The 20,348-nt window shown below is 42.3% G+C and overlaps 1 protein-coding gene across 5 annotated transcripts in view; it reads right to left on the reverse strand.

Annotated features, from left to right (window-relative positions):
• Nucleotides 1-3,546: 3,546 nt before the first annotated feature.
• SAMD12 (sterile alpha motif domain containing 12) overlaps nucleotides 3,547-20,348 on the reverse strand; it is a 451,014-nt gene continuing 434,212 nt past the window's right edge. For 2 of the 5 annotated variants that reach the window (XM_070382196.1, XM_070382195.1), the window contains exon 6: nucleotides 3,547-11,940. In XM_070382196.1, coding sequence (XP_070238297.1) covers nucleotides 11,721-11,940 — 220 coding nt within the window. In that variant the 3' untranslated portion in view covers nucleotides 3,547-11,720. Of the gene's footprint in view, nucleotides 11,941-17,452; nucleotides 17,564-20,348 lie in introns of all 5 variants that reach the window. The other 3 variants (XM_070382197.1, XM_070382198.1, XM_070382199.1) reach the window with 3 other exon arrangements.

The raw sequence follows: 20,348 nt of genomic DNA on the forward strand, positions 1-20,348 counted from the left end.
TAGGTCCTCTGAAGGGATGTTCGGAGAAGGCAATGGCACCCCACTCCAGTACTCTTGCCTGGAAAATCCCATGGATGGAAGAGCCTGGTAGGCTGTAGTCCACGGGGTCGCTAAGAGTCGGACATGACTGAGCGACTTCCCTTTCACTTTTCACTTTCATGCATTGGAGAAGGAAATGGCAACCCACTCCAGTGTTCTTGCCTGGAGAATCCCAGGGATGGGGGAGCCTGGTGGGCTTCCATCTATGGGGTCGCACAGAGTCGGACATGATTGAAGTGACTTAGCAGCAGCAGCTGAAGGGATGTTATATGATTCTGAATCATCCTACGTTAACACATAATTCTTTTTTTTAAATTATTTTTTATTGACCGATAATTGCTTTACAAAATTTTGCTGTTTTCTGTCAGACCTCACTATGAATCAACCATAAGTATACATATATCCCCTCCCTTTTGAAACTCCCTCCCATTTCCTTCCCCATCTTACCCCTCTAGGTTGAGTACAGAGCCCCTGTTTGAGTTTCCTGAGCCATACAGCAAATTCCTATTGTCTGTCTATTTTACATATGGTAATGTAAGTTTCCATGTTACTCTTTCCATATATCTCACCCTCTCCTCCCTTCTCCCCCTGTCCATAAGTCTATTCTCTATGTCTGTTTCTCCACTGTTGCCCTGTAAATAAATTCTTCAGTACCATTTTTCTAGCTTCCGTATATTTGTGTTATAATATAGTATTTAACTTCCTCTTTCTGACTCACTTCACTCTGTTTAATAGGTTCTAGGTTCATCCACCTCATTAGAGCAGACTGAAATGTGTTCCTTTTCATGGCTGAGTAATATTCCACCGTGAATCTATACCACAACTTCTTTATCCATTCATCTGTCGATGGATGTCTAGGTTGCTTCTATGTTCTAGCCATTGTAAATAGTGCTGCAATAAACAATGGGATACATGTGTCTCTTTCAATTTTTGTTTCCTCAGGGTATATGCCTAGGAGTGGGATTGCTGGGTCACATAACACATAATTCTGATGGTGAACTTCTCATGACATAACTATCCTTTTAATTAGAGTATAGTTGCTTTACACTGTTGTGTTAGGCTCTGCTGTACAGCAAAGTGAATCAGCTTTATGTATTACATCCCCTCTTGTTTGGATTTCCTTCTCATTCAGGTCACCACAGAGCACTGAGTAGAGTTCCATGTGCTACGCCAGGTTCTCATTAGTTATCTACTTTATACTTAGTATCAGTAGTATATGTATGTCAATCCCAATCTCCCAATTCATCCCACCCCACTTCTCCCTTGGTATCCATATGTTTGTTCTCTATGTCTATTACAGTTTTATTTCACAGTTGCTATGTCTCTATTTTTGCTTGGTAAATAAAATCATCTATACCAGTTCTTTTCAGATTCCCCTTAAGTACGTGTTAGTTGCTCAGTCATGTCCAACTCTTTGTGACTCCACAGACTGCAGCCTGCCAGGCTCCTCTGTCCATGGGATTTTCCAGGCAAGAATATTGGAGTGGGTAACCAGTCCCTTCTCCAAGGGATATTCCTAACACCAGGATTGAACCCAAGCCTCCTGCATTGCAGGTGGATTCTTTACCATCTGAGCCATGAGGAAGCCCTAGATTCTACGTATATGTGTTAATATACAACATTTGTTTTTCTCTTTCTCACTTACTTCACTCTGTGTGATAGTGTCTACCCTTGGTTCAAATATGGCCACCACATTTATCCAGGCAAGCATGAGTTTCTGAAATGCAGAGATGGCAGGAAAGCTTTCTTTGTACTGGCAAAGTGGTACTTAGGGAAATGTGCATACTTCTGGCTTGGGTTACATAAAGCTACCTAGGTAACCTGCTACCATTCACCCACCTCTGAAAACACCCACGTCTGAAAACACATCTGGCTTTCATCTTTATTACCATGAGTTTATTTGCTTAATGAAGAGCTTGTGGCAGTTGGTAGGCTCAGCAGAAAGGAAGGAAATAAGGTGGGAAGAATTAGGAACCAAGTTTAATTCAGTTGGCCTAACATTGTTAAGCAACTATTATATACCAAGAGATGGAGATACAAATAAGATGAGTGTCCTACCCCACAGAGAGGGAAAAGAAAGGAGAAAGGTAAAATAGGTTAGAGATTGAGACGGAGAAAGGGAGAGAGAAGGAGGTAATATAGAGGTGTTAGAAGGTAAGGCAGAGAAAGGCATCAAGAGAAGCACACAGAAAGGGAGCAATAAGTTAAAGTCAGAGAACTGACAGAGGAAAAGGAAGGAAATTATGAGGAATGGACCAAAAAAAAAGAAAAGGAAAAAATAGCCAAAAATGATCCAAGAAAAGTCAGGACAAAGAGGAGCGGGGGTTGTAGGGGTCTAGTTTTACATCTTCTGAAGAAGTTCACTGACAAAAAAACATGCCCCATTTTCCATGTTCTTAACTTGTGTGAATAGACAGTGGGAGAAAATTGTGCCTTTAGAGTTATAGTGTGTGTAGACAGCTTTAGAAGTTTTATATATGGTCAGTAAACTAAAGTAAAAGGTTCTCACACGTTTTGTTTTTGGAAACCTTTTCTGGGGAAAATAAAAACCCTCAAATCCCCCAGAACACTAGATTCTTTGTAAACATGTAATAATAATAAAAAAGGCAATGAGTGTTTCCTTTCTTTTTCATGTGATTTACACGGTCCTTTTTCCTTTTGGGGAAGGAAGTGTCTAATATCAATTGAGGCAATTTATCATATTCAGCAAAGTCATAATGGCTGTAAGTACTCATTACAATGTTTCCTTGAGAAAGGGAAGGGTGAAAATGGGAGTTTGGAGCAGATAAAATGGTCTATTGTTATATTTGGTGCATTGTATTACTCAGTGGGTTTTTTTTGAGGAAAAAATAAAGTTGGTGTCTTTTAAATACGTGGTTGAGAGTGGAGTATCTCTAGATGTTTGCTGAACTAGAGAACGGCCCTCGTACCCCGATCTCTTAGGCAGGTGTTACTTGAAGGCATCTCAATTGATAAAATACAGATAGCTGGCACTTGGTCATCACCTGAGAGAGATGGAGATAGAGGTGCTGGGGGATGCCATCAATCATGCAGTGATAAGCACGTAAGACTCTCTGGGGTGAAAGGTAATTGGCAGGCCAGGATCTGTCATGCCATCTCGTTCCAGGGTGTTAGCGTATCTGCGGAGGAACAGAACTGTGTCTTTCACCCAGCTGTGCTCCACAGGAAAGTGTTCAGTGGTAATAGCCATCATGCTGGTGGGATTTGGTGCTGGGGGAATTCTGTGTGCTGGGAGCTGGAGGGAGGCCACCAATTCATTCCACATATATTATTTCTCCAGGAAACACAGCATAATTGAGGACAATTTTCCACTATGAATTGCATCATTAGCTAACACAGGGAAAGTGAAATGCTGTTAACTTTCTTTTTTTCTTCTGCAAAGCTGATGAGCTGAAGAAAATAGAAATGAAAAGTTTAATGTAATTTTTTTCCCCAAGGATATAGTTTGAAAATCAGAATCAAAACACTTTTACACGGTAATAGAAATCCCACATTTTAATACATTGCCATGCACATAAGGAATCAAGTAATGCTGAATACAAAATAGTCAAATATACAAAAATGATAAAGCAGATTTTTAAGCCTGATAGAGATCATGCTCACAGATACAAGGGGGCAAAAATCTGTAGTTTCATTTCTATCAATTTAAAAAGAATCATGCCCCCTCCACCCCCGAAACTCTTTCTGAGGACAACCCAGAACACAAGGAAACATTATAAGAAAAATGTAAAGAAGACCCAAAGGGAATTGGCAAGTTGATAGCTGCTTAAGATATGGAAATCGGTAGTTCAAAATCGTGGTGTGCAATAATTCTTATGTTTAGAGAAAGAAGTTTCTAAACATTGTATGCCCTGGGAACTCAGGGAACTAAAATGAACATCCAACAGAAAAGGTACTCTTATTTTACTACATAACCAGCTTGTGTCCTCCTTAAGTCTAGTCTTGGGAATTTTTCTAGGGTGCATAAAGGAAAAAAAACAACAACCCACAGTTGTGGGCAATGAATAAGGAAAATATTTAATTAACCACTCTTAGGGGACTAAGAGATTTCAGACTGCTGGTTTAACTACTCACTTAAGGAAGCTATAAAAATGTCTCCCATCTACGTAGGCTTTTGTGTTATGAAATGTGCTTTTATAGCCATGTTTGTTAGTGTTTATAAAATAGTGAACTTTTTTTTTTTTTTGGTCAGAATTTTTCCCACTCATATGCAACTGAAAGCACTCATTTTATATTCAGTTCACATGGTGTGATTTTTCTTCCTCTTCCTTTCCTAGCACAAAGACACCAGCTCATCTAGGAAGTTCGATGTGGCTGTTTCCTGTGACCCGCAATTCATCAACTTCATTGGCTTTCTTTAACCTGAGGATTGGCAATCTTCACCTGTGCTCAGCCCAGCCGGAACTCTCTCCCTCAGCTCGGTCACAGTGCTCTAAACCTTTGGGAGGGGGAGATAAATGTTCACCCTAGCCATAGGTTCTGCAGACCAGCCCCCATGTATTGTGTGTGCATACAAAATGCTTGAGTTACCTTTACCTTTTTTATAAGTTGTACCAAAACATCTATGGAAGTTTCTTCCTAAGTAGCATCCCTTCAAATAATTTGGTAGCTTCCCCAAAATGTTGATTGGTGCTTTCTTACCGTTTTACTTTTTAGCATCCCAGAATGGACTCAGTAAAAACAGCTATGAGGGAAAGGCATAATACAAGGGAAAGGAACTCACTGATGAAAGCCCATCGCCCTGCTCACCATGATGAATACATAGACATTGGTGATACAGAACAGCTTCTCCCCTTGGCTCAATTTGGCCTCCAAACAACCCTGTCTGCTAAGACAGAACAGGTAACATCCCAGACAGATGAGCAAAGGCCCAGAGAGACGTGCAATTTCTCTTGAATGCAAGTATTCTTGAATTCGAAACGGTTTCCCCTTTATCAGAGCAGTGCCACTCTCCACAGAATCCTAAGAATAATTCAAGTACAGAAACAACAGTTCAATATTTTCTTTTCTCGGGTACTTTTGATGGCTAATGTATAATTGTGTTACAGTGTTGATTTTTTCTAAAATTTTGTGTACAGCTGTTTAATTTGGTACCTAACAATACTAAATAGTTGGATTAACTGGAACTACAGCAGGTGTGATAGAGTGACACAAGAGTTTTAGTGGAATTTGTTTCAAAACATTCGTGCTGCCTTGGCTTTTCAGCAGATGAGTTGCTTCTGTGCCAATCACGACTGAGACAGGGCAGGGTCAAGAAGCTGGCTTTATTCAGCTCTCTGAAATAGGAACTTCCACTTGTTAAATCATGGTCTCGTCAAACATGGCCACATAAGGATAGCGTTTTTCGACTGGGGAAGGAAAAGTAGGGGTGTTGGAATCACTCAGAGCCCCTGAGAGCCTTCTAATTCTCCTTGAGTGAATTTAAGAAAGTGGAACCCCGACTGCCCCAAGTGGGAGGTCAACACTCACTCAGCAAAGAGGCTACTGCTTTTAGAAAGAGAAGGGTGATGTGATGGGAGAGTGAGATTATGATGAAAAAGACAAAGCTTCCAGTGTACAAATGTGATTCCTACCCCCTTGCATGCCCCCATTTCTCTTTAAGGTTTCCACCTATGAACAGGGGCCTTTTGATGTGAAGAAGAACCTGGTTATGGGCTTCAAAACTTCTGCAGCTGGTACACAGGGAAATATTTCTGGTCTTTTCTCAAATGTCTTAAATGGGAATTGGTGTAAAAGTGAAGGTGTTAGTTGCTCAGTTGTTTCTGACTCTTTGTGACCCCATGGACTGTAGCCCACCAGGTTCCTCTGTCCATGGGGTTCTCCAGGCAAGAATACTGAAGTGGGTTGCCATTCCCTTCTCCAGGGGATTGTTCTGACCCAGGGATCAAACCCCGGTCTCTTGCACTGCAGGCAGATTCTTTATAGTCTAGGCTTGCTCAAAAGCTGCGACAGAGTGAGTGGGAAGTGACCAATGCAAACATATAAATGCAGTTGACTGTGGCTTAAAAAAACACTGAAAATAGATATAAAGAATTAGAATTAATTTAGGGAGTCATATCAAGGACCAAGGTGGTACTCAAAATTCAAATTGCATTTTTGGAATTATGCTTGAACAGAGAGTCTATTCAGAGCTTTAGAAGGGGTCTTTATAACACGTGTGCTACTTAAGAGGGAGGCCGGGCAGCCCTCTGAGGAGATGGAAGAAGACCAGGGTATGCTTGTGGATTGGAACAGAAGTGACCATCAAGGTATTTAATGGCAGGTGATTTTCTTCAAGGTTATGTCACAAAATCAATACCCCTTCCTATGAGAGAAGCAATGATCTAAATAATGAGTCTCATTTTAGAATTTTCTTGTGAGTAAAGCATTTGAATATATTTTCATAGAAATTGAGGGGTGGGTGGTGGTGATTAAATACAACCACATAAGACAGATCTGTGTGCTTTGGCACATCAACTCAGCCTAGAATTCCACCTGTAGTAGTTGTGTGTGCTACTGTGCCAAGGCCACGTGAAAGCAGCCTATTTATTTCCTTTGATCCTAATGGCTGAAATTTAAAAGGCTATAAACAATGCAGAAGGCAACCAGCCTTAAAGATTTTAGGTGGTAGTATCTCCAACTTTGGCTTAATTTAACAGTCTCCTTGTTTAGATCAAATGGCTGTTTCAATCACTGTCCTTTAGGCAAAAAGGCCTGGTTTTAAGAGCCTTTCTAAGGCTTCCATAAATGTTGGAGGTTTGCAAAACAACAATGAAGGAAACAATGAAACCCCATGCCACTGGCTCCCACAGCTGAAAAAGATATTGTATAATCGGAAGTAATGTTTAAATATCTATAACGTAAGCCGGTCACCTGCAATTCAATGCAAGTCATATGGTTACTTTGAAATTTTATGAGGCCTAAGCTGTTGGTGCCTTCCAGTGCTTGATACAATTGAGGAAAGGAGCCTCTAAAGTAAGGATGCTTGGGGCTCTGCAAGGTTTTAAAATAGCGGTATATGTGGCAATGGAAACTCCAGATTTACAGTGCCTTCTACACCCCTTTTTTGCTGTTCTGTGTTGGTAATTTCTCAGTCTGTGCTGCTGAGTCAGTCAGGGTTAGTCGTTCACTCGTTTCCAACTCCTTGCGACCCCACGGATGGTAGCCCGCCAGGCTTCTCTGTCCATGGAATTCTCCAGTTGAGCAGGATGTCTAAAACCAGTCCCTACTCAGAGGCACTTCTATCTGTCACAGGCAAATTTCACCCTGAAAAGGTCAGATCTTAGGGCTTGCCACACTTGCCCAGAATTTTCCCTGCAGAGCCAAGATGATGGCCAGAAGAAACCAGGGTACCATGCTCCTAGCCATCTTCCCAAATGAGATCTTCAGGGAAGACTCTATTTTGTGCTTTTTATTAAGGGCTGGTGTAACCTCCTTGGCTAATTTTTCCTTAAGCTTCCCACAGGTGGTTCACCTTCAAAAGAAGGCTCCCCATCTCCTTCCTGGAGTAAGTCAGCAGAGCAAAACAATGCAAGCACAGTTCTCTTTGACCCTGAAGCTGTGTCTCAGAGCCACGAATATTTCACATTGATAAACTCTGGCTACAGGATGAGATTCACATCTCAGGAGACTAAGGAGAAGGACCTGCTTGTCTTTGAAACTGAGTCCCCAGCCGTGTCCTGAGCAGGTCCATCTCCTGGGCTGTCCTCTCTTGTGATCACACGGCCCTTGTTTTGATTATCGGCACTGACCTGCCATCACCACCACCAACCCCCCACCCCGCCCCCAGATCAGAATCCTTGTCCCAGTGTTTGGGCAACTAGCTTTCACCAAGATCAAACTTAAGAAGGAATTCTTAGTCAGTCCTGGGGAAAAAAGGTGACAACTATGTTTCTCTGTTTGAGTTCTTTATAGAATACATGAAATCTACCCAAGGAACCATGTGAAAAGAAAGAGATTAAAAGGAAAAAAAAACCACACACACAAAAAAGCAAGAAAGTGAGGTGGAGGGGGTGTGGGAGAGGTGAACAAAAACAGCCTTTAAGGCATAGAAGAATTGATGTCTTTTTAAAGATTAAGTTTTTAGAAAGAGACGACAGGCAGCTTTAAGTCTAGTTGTCAAGTAACAAAATTACTCTAAAGAATGCAGAGGAAAGCATCACAAAGATTGAAGCTGCTAATGCACTGGAAGAGGAGGTTTTGGTAAAACAAAAGTACTAAGGGGGTCTTAAAAACTTTTCTTCCATCAGACTTGTATTGTTCCTATCCCAAAACAATTATGTGACATTTGCAGACAAAGAAAGCATTTGTAAGAAACCAGGGAGTGCATCTATTAGAGGTTTTAACCCTTCATTTATAGTCTCACGTAAGGTTGATATTCCTTTCCTTTTGAAGGTTAAAAAAGAGGCTTAATTCCCCTAGAATGAAGGACTATTCGCCTCTGTCTGGGCAACTGAGAAGGGACTCTGGAGGGAATCCGGGTTATTTCCCCGTAATCTGGAGGTAGAAGTGGATGGCACAGTTATACACCTCACGGAGCCTAAGCAGGGAATCAAAGACGTGCCATTACCCACAAGAAAGCCGATAGTGTCTCTGTCCCCCAGGTGCATCTTAAACTACTCGGGTGATGTGTTTTTCACCCTAGCAGAACCACCGATACTCTGCATATTTAAATTCCGATCTGGAGCCCGAACTGAGCTTATCCTCCTTGGCACCCGAGAGTCTGATAAGTATTCGTTCTGTTCATTCCCAAGAGTGCCTTTCCTGTGAGTGCAGGGGCCAGACTTTTAATAAAAGGTGCAGCACAAGTTCAAGTAAGAGGAAAAGTTAATGCATCAACAGTTTACAGCCCTGAGACATCAAAGCCTTTATATTCTCCCTCCTCATTTCCTGCCTCCTCCTAAACAAAACTCAACAGAGCCATCTCTGGGAGGTAAAATGTCCTACACGCATCTTGGGAAGAAGGTACAACACAGCAGGAAGTAGCCATGGGTAACTGTGGGTCAGCACAGAACAAAGAATCCCAAGGCTGAGAAGGAAATCGTTTCTCCAGTTTTGCTGGTTTAGGTCATGACTGTTCTGGTTTTAAGCCACCACGTTTCCAAAACCATGCCCTCAAATGATTTCAAACAGAGGCTGACAGTTTGGAAAACAGTAGTAGTTCATATGCAAATATGTGGTACGTGCCAGGAATTAAGGCATTTTTAGAGAAGCCATCTTCAATGGGGCTCTTTCATTGTCTCCATCTTTGCCCTCTCTTATTTCCACCTTTACCCACTATCTTTAAATAACTGTCCAGTACACTTGACTCAAAAGAAAAGGGCTAGACAACTCTACTTATTTACTTGTTCATAACATATTTTGCAAAAGCCAAAGTTAGGATGAATCACCATCATTTAATGAATATCTATCTGCACCATAAAGCATGCTCGGTTTTCCAAGGGTGTTAACAATCATTAACGTTCCCGGCTAAACTAGTGCATTCCCAGCTACGGTATCTCAGCACCTGGCAGTAGTTCTGTCGAGTTCCTCAGGCCCAATTCTGTGTCTCCAGGACTAGTTATAGAACTGGGCTTTCTGAGATGCCAGTACAATGATGAATGGCTGTTCCTGTATAAAGGATGGGAATATAGGTGACCAGGGTGGATATCAAGAGAAGCAACTGAAACTTGCTTTGGGAAGCTCTCATCAGCTAAATCTGGGTGCCGGAAGGGTTGGCTGTACATGACGGGTGCAAATACGTGGCCTGATGCTGTCCATTACTTCCCCCTCTGCCACCTGCTTCCTCAGTCACGGGAGCTGTGCGCGACCGTCTCCCCCACATTGCTCCGGAGGGGTGAATGCTGTCTGAATTCAGTTTTCAGTGTGGAAAAGGTGGGGTTGGGATAGTGTTTGGGAGGAGGAGACATAAGGGCAGGGAGAGTCTACCTTGTAAACCATAGTGCCCCAGCTCAATGCTTGGCGCATAGTAGATGCTCAATAAACACTTGATTTCTAAAGAAAGGAAGAAACAAAAGACTGGCGTGAACTCTGCTGTTGGAATTGAACCTCAGGAGTTGGGTGGTGGAGACTGAGGTGTCCAGGGGCATTGGCAGCTAGGCTTTGGCCTCTTAATTTTGGATCTGTAAAGAATTACAGTGTTGATCCTGATGTTGACCCACCAAAGGGCCAGATCTCGGTGGTGACTGAAGCTCCTGTGAGTTCCCGCTTGGAAGCCCCCTTTGGCACCACAGCCTGCAGGCTCGCGGTGAGTCATCTGGCCCGGTGACTCACCTGGATCACCTTTGGATCTCCCTCCTTCCCTGTCAAGCTTCCAAATCGCAGGCAGGGACGTTTTCTAATGGGCTGTGCATTTCCTGATACCCCCAGGGGTGGAAAGATGTGGGGAGAACAGACAATGAGTGTGTGTCTGGTGACCCTCTGAAATGCCAAGCTTGCTTGTGCTGGCTGGGTCCCAGGGTTGTTACATGTATTTAAAGAAAAGTCTCCTATCCCTGCGATCCACAGACTGGGATTACAGGCACACAGAACATACTTGGCTGAGTTTCTGATTCAGTCAACTTTACATTTTCAGGGGGAAAAAGTGCCTAAAGCATGATATAGGGTCAGTCAACATGAACATTCCTCTAACTCCTAAGGACAAGCAATAACTGGGCTGACTGGCACCCCAGGACTGTGCTTTGTTGTAAAACATAGTAAAAAATATTAGTTACGGGTATAATTCCAGATAGGATTAAAAAGGACTAGTAGGTTCTCTTCTGAGGAAGAAACCTAGTGTGTGGCTGGAAACTCTTGCTTCTCTAGACATGCAGGGGGTCACACTATTTTTTCCTCTTCAGAGAACTGAGTTCAACACTTGACCTGAAGAGTTTTCCAAAGTGTTAAAGTCACACCCCTTTATTCTGCTGTCCTTACTATCAACGCACCATAGTCTAGGATGAAAATATGGCCATTCCCCCCATTTTTGGTGAAAGAACTCTTCTATAGAAAGAGAGACTATGTACACTGGCCAATTAGAAAGAAGCCTCCTGTGTTTGAGTGTATGGATGTGCTTGTGGTAAGTTGTGCCCAAGAAGAGGAAACAAGAGGAAACAACCACCATTCCCCAGGCCCACCTTTATCTCCCTTTGGTGCTGTAAGAAATCCAGTAAAGTGTCAAGAGATTAAGTCTAACAGTATTGTGGCCATGTTTACCAATCTGTCCCAAACTATGGGGTATACGCTGGGAGTGGAGTCTTGCCTTGGACAGTCTGAGCCAAAATAGGACAAAATTTATAAGAAAGAAGAAAAGACTTGTCTTCTCACATGTACTGAACGTGCTTATGTGTTTCAGTGTAGGGTTATCATGTAAAGTGCTGAAGAGTTGGACAGACTACCTTTAGACACCATAACTAACACAATCGAGACATGTTTATATTCCTACCAGGGCATAATATTGTGAACACTTCCACTGAGATTGCAGGACTGCTGGAATTTTTTTTTTTCTAACACATCATGCCATCTGCACACATAATAAAATAATCCAGTAGTTGTCATGCTAAAACAGGACCTGTAGTGAAGGGCACAGACAGCTCCCCAAAGGGAGCCTCAGTTATGCACAGTGATGAAAACTGGAAGCAATTTTCCAGCTAATGGTCTGCCAATGACCACTTGGAACAAGTTGGCACTGTATATTATGCACCTCATTTAAAAATCCAGAGCAAACTAAGATTTTCCACAGCCCGTAATCTTGACTGAATGGGTGGTTTTTCAGTTAATCTGGTTAATCTGTCAATGCTCCAAGGATATCTTCTGGCAGTGCCATGAGTTAGTCTTTCTGTGAGGAACAGGCCATGTTCGTATTGACTGGCAGGACAGCAGCTTGGAAGGCTAACTGCATTTATGGAGAACCCTCGGCTGAGGCTGCAAGAGGAAAAAGAAGAAAACATGATAAATTTCTTTATATTCCCATATTCTGGTATGTAGCAATAATCATATTCAAACAAACCTCAACATCCTTAGGTCAAAGAGAAAGCTCTAGTGGAGGTAACGGTGATTCAACTCCAAGGCAAATTACAGTGATGGGTTGTATTCTTGGAATGTCCTTCCTTTTTTTCCCAGAGCATGGAAGATATTTCTCTCAGGGATGTGTGAACTTGAATGCAAGGAAGGGGAAAACCAGATCCTTGGAACTGGCATTCGGCCCTAGGACAGGGCTGTGGTTTGGGAACCCATCTGTACACTGTGGGGTTTCATGCATTTACTTGATCTGGAAGATCAGATTGGGAATGGTGTGGAAGCATTTCATGGGGGGTGGTGTGTATAGTCAGTAGCGGGGGCACTTCATTCTGCATTAAGAAGCTTTCCCAGGATAAAACCCAGAAGGAAATATTGGAAGCAGTATGGGTGGAGGTCCTGCCTTTGTTAGTTGAAAAGGCAGACTGGCTGAGTAGGTTAGCGATTAGGTAGAGAAAGTCATTAAAACCTGAGCAGATTGAACTACTTGAATGGCAAACATGCTCTTGACCTTGGCAATGCTGGTACAGATATATTCGTCTAATTTTTCAAACTTCATTTTCTAATTGCCTTTTATCTCAGTACTCCCTATAGATCCTATACAATATACACAGGTCTTCACTACTTAGTTAATAAAAGAGCCAATTGAATATTTTGCTCAGAAAAAATATTTTGGTATTAGCTTTATTTAATACCCCAAACTATTGGGCAATGGGGAGAAATCAAAAGTTCTTACTATTTAAAAAAAAAAATTCCTAGGCTTTAAAACAGGCTTTTCAAAACATGAGAGAATGCACAATTTATGTGTTTCATTAAAACTTATGATTTTTGAGACAAAAGTAAGGTGCTATTTCAGTGTATTAAATATAAAATAATATACACTACTGATAAGACTAATGAAAGTAGAATATTAATATATTGTGGTGGCATTATAAGCTGGAAAAATAGTGTCAATTTATTTAAAAAATATTAAGAATTCACATTCATTGACTCTGTTTCCATGCTAGGAGTGCATCCTAAGGAAAATGAAAGAAGTTATATGCACAAATGTGCAACCCAGAGGTTATTTATAATAGTGGAAAATGTAGAAAACAACCAGTTTCCTATTGTTAAAAATTTAGGTTAAGTAAATCATAGTACATTAATAAGATGAATGATTACATGGCCATTAAAGTAATGATGATGATGATTATGTAGCAACATGGTGAGCAGTTACGATACACCACAATACAAAACTTATGTCCACATGGCTATATTTAAAGTGGATAACCAACAAGGACCTACTGTAGAGCACAGGGAACTCTGCTCCGTGTTAACTCTGTTCATGTAACAACCTACATGGGAAAAGAATGTGAAAAAACCCAAACAACACAACAGATACAAATATATGTATAAGTGAATCACTTTGCTATACACCTGAAAATATCACATTGTTAATCAACTCTACTTCAAAATAAAAAGTTAAAAAAACTTACACATATGTATAAAAAAGAAATGTAGGGAAAAGTGAAGGCTTTAGGACTTCGATTTATTATTGTCACGATGTTTTACAAAAGAACAAAAAAATTCAGTTCACAAGGGTGCAACTTTGATCCATGAGCCTTGGCTAACTAAAGCATCCACAGTTATCTTCATTCACTAATACTACTAAGAAAAGAAATCTTTATAATTCAATTAAGAGAACATTCCAGCATTATTAAAGGGGGTTGGAAACTGATGCAAATAAAAATCTTTTATCCAAGCCAACCCTTAAAGGAACTGTATAGCTGGAATGTACAGGAGGAAATGGCAAACCACTCCAGTATTCTTGCCTGGAGAATCCCATGGATGGAGGAGCCTGGTGGGCTATAGTCCATGAGATTTCAAAAAGTTGGACACAACTGAAGCAACTTAGTATGCATGCAAGTATACACATGTAGCTGGAATAACAGATTTCTAGGAATCTGACATTACATAGTATCACTCAGACTTTTGCTAAAATCAGCTCTGGAAAATGTGTGACCTTGAAAAAGAATTATTAAGAATAACATAAGTTTAATGCATCCATCTCTTCTCCTAAATTGTTGAGGGTGCTACCACATCTTATTGTGTGTCTTCCTAATGCAAAGTGTTGTGCCACATATACAGAACTTGCTTAATAAATGGTTGTGAAATAATGAAGAAGAAACTGATGTTGCAGAAGGAGAGGTTTTTCTTTTTTAGGGCTTAATTCAATATCTAATTTTACTGGAGACCTAATCCTGTAGTTGGGGCTGCAAATGAGTGGGAATTGTGCCTATTTCTTTCTTGAATCTAAGGACTACTCGGGCTTCCCAAGTGGTGCAGTAAAGAATCTGCCTGCCAATGCAGGAGATGTGGGTTCGATCCCTGGGTTGGGAAGATCCCTTGGAGGAGGGCATAGCAACCCACTCCAGTATTCTTGCCTGGAGAATTCCATGGACAGAGGGGCCTGGCAGGGTCCAGTCATGGGGTTGCAAAGAGTAGGACATGACTGAGCATGCATGCATGCACACGAGGACTACTCAAGGAACATGTGCATCCCAGAAATGACCACGTGTGGATTTGCAACTAGTGAACAACATTGCTATTGAATGGTTTAGGCATCCTGGGAGCTATTTCCTTCCTTAGTGCAATAGCTTCAGAGTCCAGCATGAGCAGGGCCACATCAGAGTCCAGTGATTGAAAAGCATGAGTTACTGAATCAGGCAGATCTGGTTGATATCCCAGGCTCACCACTTAGCAACTACAGGATATTGAACACGTGAGTTTCTCCAAACCTCAACATCCTCACCTTTAAAACAGTGATCATGATTCCCACCTCACTGGGTTGATGTAATGCGGAAATGGGTTCACAGAAAAAGTTCTTTGCATGGTGTTTGGCCAACAGTCAATATCTGCTAAGTGATGGGTGCTTATTATTATTACTACTGAAACTTCTCAAAATTCCCTAGAGAAACTAGAGATACAATTAGGTCAGTGTACTAACGCCACAGCTAGAGGTCAGGAAGCAGAAACAACACAGCCCCGAGGCCAAGCCTTTGCCCCCTCCAGTGATGGGTAACATTCCCCTCACCTGCCAAGGCCACAGTGAATGCAGCTGGCTTCCCCTCTCACCCAGACTAGTGCCGATGCCAACAGACAGTTCTGTGATAAGGACAGTTTACAACAGACACTTGAAAGGCAGGAAGACGCTGGCCCTGGAGACAAAGGCCAGCCTGGAGAGGATTCAAGAACGTGCCTGGGACTGAGAATGTCCAGTGTCACCTCCCCCTACTCCAGCCGCAAGGGAGTGTTTGGGGAAAAAAGAAAAGATGGTGTGTGCGGGCAGCCCCGTCTCTCACAGATTGGAGAAGAAAGAAGACTTCGTCTCTTAAAAGGGTTGTTCAGTGTCTTCCATTCAACCAGAAGGGTCATATCTTCTATCTGAAAGTGTCTCTCCTATGACTCATGTTTGAAGACTTCAGGGTCCTGAATGCACTCTGACAATTTATAGCAGGTGTGAGATGCACCGTCCAAAGGAGGGAGACCCAGAGTTGCCTCCACAACAATCAATAAGAAGCAGAACTGGGCTTCCCTGGTGGCTCAGTGGTAAAGAATTCACCTGCCAATGCAGGAGACACGGGTTCAATCCCTAGTTCTGGAAGATCCCATAAGCCTTGGAGCAACTAAGCCCATGTGCCACAACTACCGAGCCTGTGCTCCAGCACCTGGGAGCCGCCACTACTGAGCCCATGTGCTGCAACTACTGAAGCCTGCTTACCCTAGAGCCTGTGCTCAGCAACAAGAGAAGCCACCACAATGAGAAGCTGGTGCAGTGCAACTAGAAAGTAGCCCCTGCTCGCTGCAACTAGAGAAAAGCCTTCATAGCAATGAAGACCCAGCTTTAGTTCAGTTTCAGTTCAGTCACTCAGTCGTGTCTGTCCAACTCTTTGAGACCCCATGAATCATAGCACGCCAGGCCTCCCTGTCCATCACCAACTCCTAGAGTTCACTCAAACTCACTTCCATTGAGTCGGTGATGCCATCCAGCCATTTCATGCTCTGTCGTCCCCTTCTCCTCTTGCCCCCAATCCCTCCCAGCATCAGAGTCTTTTCCAATAAGGCAACTCTTCGCATGAGGTGGCCAAAGTACTGGAGTTTCAGCTTTAGCATCATTCCTTCCAAAGAACACCCAGGACTGATCTCCTTTAGGATGGACTGGTTGGATCTCCTTGCAGTCCAAGGGACTCGCAAGAGTCTTCTCCAACACCACAGTTCAAAAGCATCAATTCTTTGGCACTCAGCTTTCTTCACAGTCCAACTCTCAGCTTAGCCAAAAATAAATAAATCTTCCTGACCTGGGGATCGAACCTGCATCTCTTAGGTCCTCTGCATTGGCAGGTGGGTTCTTTACCACTAGTGCCACATGGGAAGCCCAAATAAATAAATAAAATCATAAAAAAAAAAAGAAGCAGAACTAATATTCACTGAGCAGCTATGATGGCCAGCTAAGATTTTATAGGTACTCAGTGAGTCACCACTGCCATCTTTGAGGGCTGAATTGCATTATCCTCACAACACACCTAGAAAAAATGAGGTTAGGTTCATTAACTTGTCATGGCCGTCCTGCTGAAGTGCCCAGAGCTGAGACTGGAAAGCAGATGTGTTCTCACCACAATGCTTTCCTGACTCAATAGAAAACATGTATTAGGAAAGCGAGTTGCTAAACTCCAACAGGAATGCAGGAGACAAAGCAAGTAGCTGTGTCTTTATCAAAGAATGCTCATCAAACATGAACCCTACACATAAAGAGCCCTAAATAAGAGGTTTGGCCTAGAGAAAGTACATTTCTGTCTCACAGTCTAAAGCTGTCCTATGTTTAGAGCAGTGGTTCTCAACTGGGTACAATTTTTCTCCCATTGGGCAACGTCAGGAGACATTTCTGGTTGTCATACTACCGGTATCGAATGGGTAGAAGCCAGGGACCCTGCTAAACATCCTGGGATGCACAGGACAGACCCTCACTTCAAAGAATTATCCAGCTCAAAATGTCAATAGTGCTGAAGATGGTTTAGAGGGTACAGGTCCTTGTTTCTCTTCTCTTCCTGGTTGTGAGTCAAATATATCACTCCCAAAATAGGCCAAGATAAAAACCAACTTAAGTGTGCCTCTTGTGTGTACAGGAAATAAGGCTAATTTCAAACCTCACTCCCCTCTTCTCTTCATCATTTGCTCATTTTATTTGATTTTATATTCAATGTAATCAAAACCTCTGATACTAAATCATTTCCAACTTTTAGAACCCTCACAGGCATACTATTATAAGAATCAAGATGGGATGTTTTAAACAGGTATGCTCAATTAATTAATCAGTAGGTATGGAAGGAGTTAGGAGATAAAAGAAGGACAAAGAAGGATTTATGTGGCAATAAAACTCAACTCTGCTCACCAGCCCTCTGGTGGGAGAAGTCACATGTGTTCTCAGCTCCACTGGTTTCATTTCTGCCACTACCAGCCTTCTTGATGGTTTGAGGAGGGGGGTGTTCGCCTCCTGAGAATGTGATGAAGAAATCAGTGCTACCTCTGACTGGATGAAGATGGAGGTCAGAATCTCAGACAAGATGAGTATCAGGAGGGCAGAGGACTTGGGTTCAGGGCAATAAAACAGATGACACACACACAAACTAGCCTGTAACTTCTCAAAACCCTCCGTAAACTGGAATCTGTAATGACTCTGTGATGGTTAATTTTATGTGACTGGGCCATGGGGTGGCCAGATAGTTGATTAAACATTATTCCGGGTGTGTCTGGGAGGGTGTTTCTGGATGAGATTAACATTTGAATCAGTAGACTGAGTCAAGCAAGTTGCTCTCCCTAATGTGGGTGGTCCCCATCCAGTCAGTTGAAAACCCAAGTAGAAAAAAAGGCTGCTTTAGGGAGAATTCATTCTCTATGCCTGCTTTTGAGTTGGGATATCTGTGTTTTCCTGCCTTTGCACTTGGGCTTGAACTGGAATTTATACTATCAGCTCTGCTGGGTCTCCAGCTAGCTGACTACAGATCCTTGGCTTTCTCAGCCTCCAAAATTGTGTAAGCCATTCTTTGCAATATCTATCTATCTCTTTACTATCTCTCTCTATTATCTCTCCATCTCTCTCTAATAGATGGATCTATAGATAGATATACAGATATATCACCTACTGGAAACCAATATCTCCTATTGATCCTGTTTCTCTGGATAACATCAACTAACTCAGAATCTACAGACCACAATGACCACAGTAGTAAAAAACTATCCTTAACTAAGTAGTCTGTGTCAAGCATTGTGATAAGAGCCTGTTCCATTTTGCAGCAACTTGAGGAGGTAGATCCCATGACCTCCCTTTAAAGATAAAGAGGCAGGCTTGGGGAGATATAGGACCTTAGAGAAGCTGCAGCCTTCAGGCCAGGCTACGACGTTCAACCTGATTATGACATGTCCAGGTCCCACTGATGCCACAAGTGCTAAGAAGACACATGAGGGCCCAGAGCCCCATGGGAAGACCTTTAGGTAATCATTTACACCCAGGTGGGGTAGGAAGGCCTTGATTTTGTCTTCTATCCTTTCAGCCCTCAATTCTATTGTTTCAGAATGTGAAGGAATCTGGATACTGTAAGGGGAGTCTTTCTGGCGCAGGCTTTGCTGTCATGATCAGCTTGGGTTGCTGCCTCTCTGTACAGAGTTTGTGGGTTCCTGAGATGAGTGACATTAGACACACACACACACACACACACTGAGAGGAAGAATGCACTTGTGCACAAGCTGCCCCTTTCCTTTTCCTCAGCACTAACAGGAAAAAACACCCCACTGACACTGTATTCATCCCCTTCCTGCTCTACTACCAATGAAACTGCTAGTCTACACGATGAGGCTTACACATATCTCAGAAATCAGCTCTGGTTCCTGTGGGTTAAGCTGAGTCTCTGAATTCCAGGGTGATAAGAACTTGGCCATTTTCGTCTGAGGTTCTCAAACTCAACTGCATCTGACTCATCTCAAGGAGCTCTTACAATTTTTATTTTGTCTAGCCTCTCTCCAATTTCCTCTGATTCAGAGTGTCCAGAGGGAAGTCTAGAAATCTCGCTATTTAACAAGCAGCTTGGTGATTCTCATGAAACCAGCCTGGCACAAATCCATGGGCGCCCCTACATCTTCTCCTCAGTACTTAAATAGTAGTTATTTGTCTTTCAGACAGAGAAAAGTGTGCAGACTGTGGGGGAAATTTGCTTTATAGTCTTGCTCACTTCATGAAATAAAATACCAAGAGTCCTGGATATAATATAGTGCAGTGATCCAAATACTGGGTTTTAGAGTGAGGCAGACAGGAGAGGCAAGACCTGAGCAAGCCATCCAATCCATCCAAAGCCCCAGGTCCATCATCCCAGTATTGTTTAGTTTCTACAAGCCTATTCATGCATCAGCTACTTAATTTAGCAGACAAGCAACATTTGTTCCACCGAACATTTACTAAGATACCCGCCCCCAACCCTCCCTTGGGGGTGCAGGGCTTGGAGAATTTCCTGTCTCATTATACTTATCTTGCTGTATTAGAATCACCTGATGATGTGTTTGCCTAATGCTTCTCCAACTTCACTGTGCTTGGAAATTCCCTGGAGAGCATGGTAAAACCCAGATTTGGGGCCCTGAGTGGAGAAAAATCTGATTCAGTAGGTTTGGAGTAGGTCTGTAAATGTGCATTTCTAATAAACTTGCAGGGCACACCCACATCACCCATCTGAGGACCACTCTTTTAAGTATCACTACTCCTAACCCCAAGCTTCTTTGGACAAAGAGTAAATCTTTTATTATTATTTTTTAATTGATTTCTAACTGAAGGATAATTGCTTTACACTATTGTGTCGGTTTCTGCCATACATCAACATGAATCAGCCATAGAAGCCCCTTTCTCCTGAACCTCCCTATCACTTCCCACCCCATCCCAACCTCTAGGTCACAAGGGGACACAAGCTACATAAAAATGAACGAATTGTGCCAAGGACAATGATCAATTTCACTATACAGACTCTTAGAAGGGAAGGATATTTTAGAACATTGCTTCTCAAATTTTAATGTGTCTAGGAGTCACCCTGCTTATTTAACTTACATGCAGAGTACATCATGAGAAACGCTGAACTGGAAGAAACACAAGCTGGAATCAAGATTGCCGGGAGAAATATCAATAACCTCAGATATGCAGATGACACCACCCTTATGGTAGAAAGTGAAAAGGAACTAAAAAGCCTCTTGATGCAAGTGAAAGTGGAGAGTGAAAAAGTTGGCTTAAAGCTCAACATTCA

The sequence above is a fragment of the Bos mutus genome, chromosome 14 (genome assembly GCF_027580195.1).
Source record: "Bos mutus isolate GX-2022 chromosome 14, NWIPB_WYAK_1.1, whole genome shotgun sequence".
NCBI classification, from domain to species: domain Eukaryota; kingdom Metazoa; phylum Chordata; class Mammalia; order Artiodactyla; family Bovidae; genus Bos; species Bos mutus.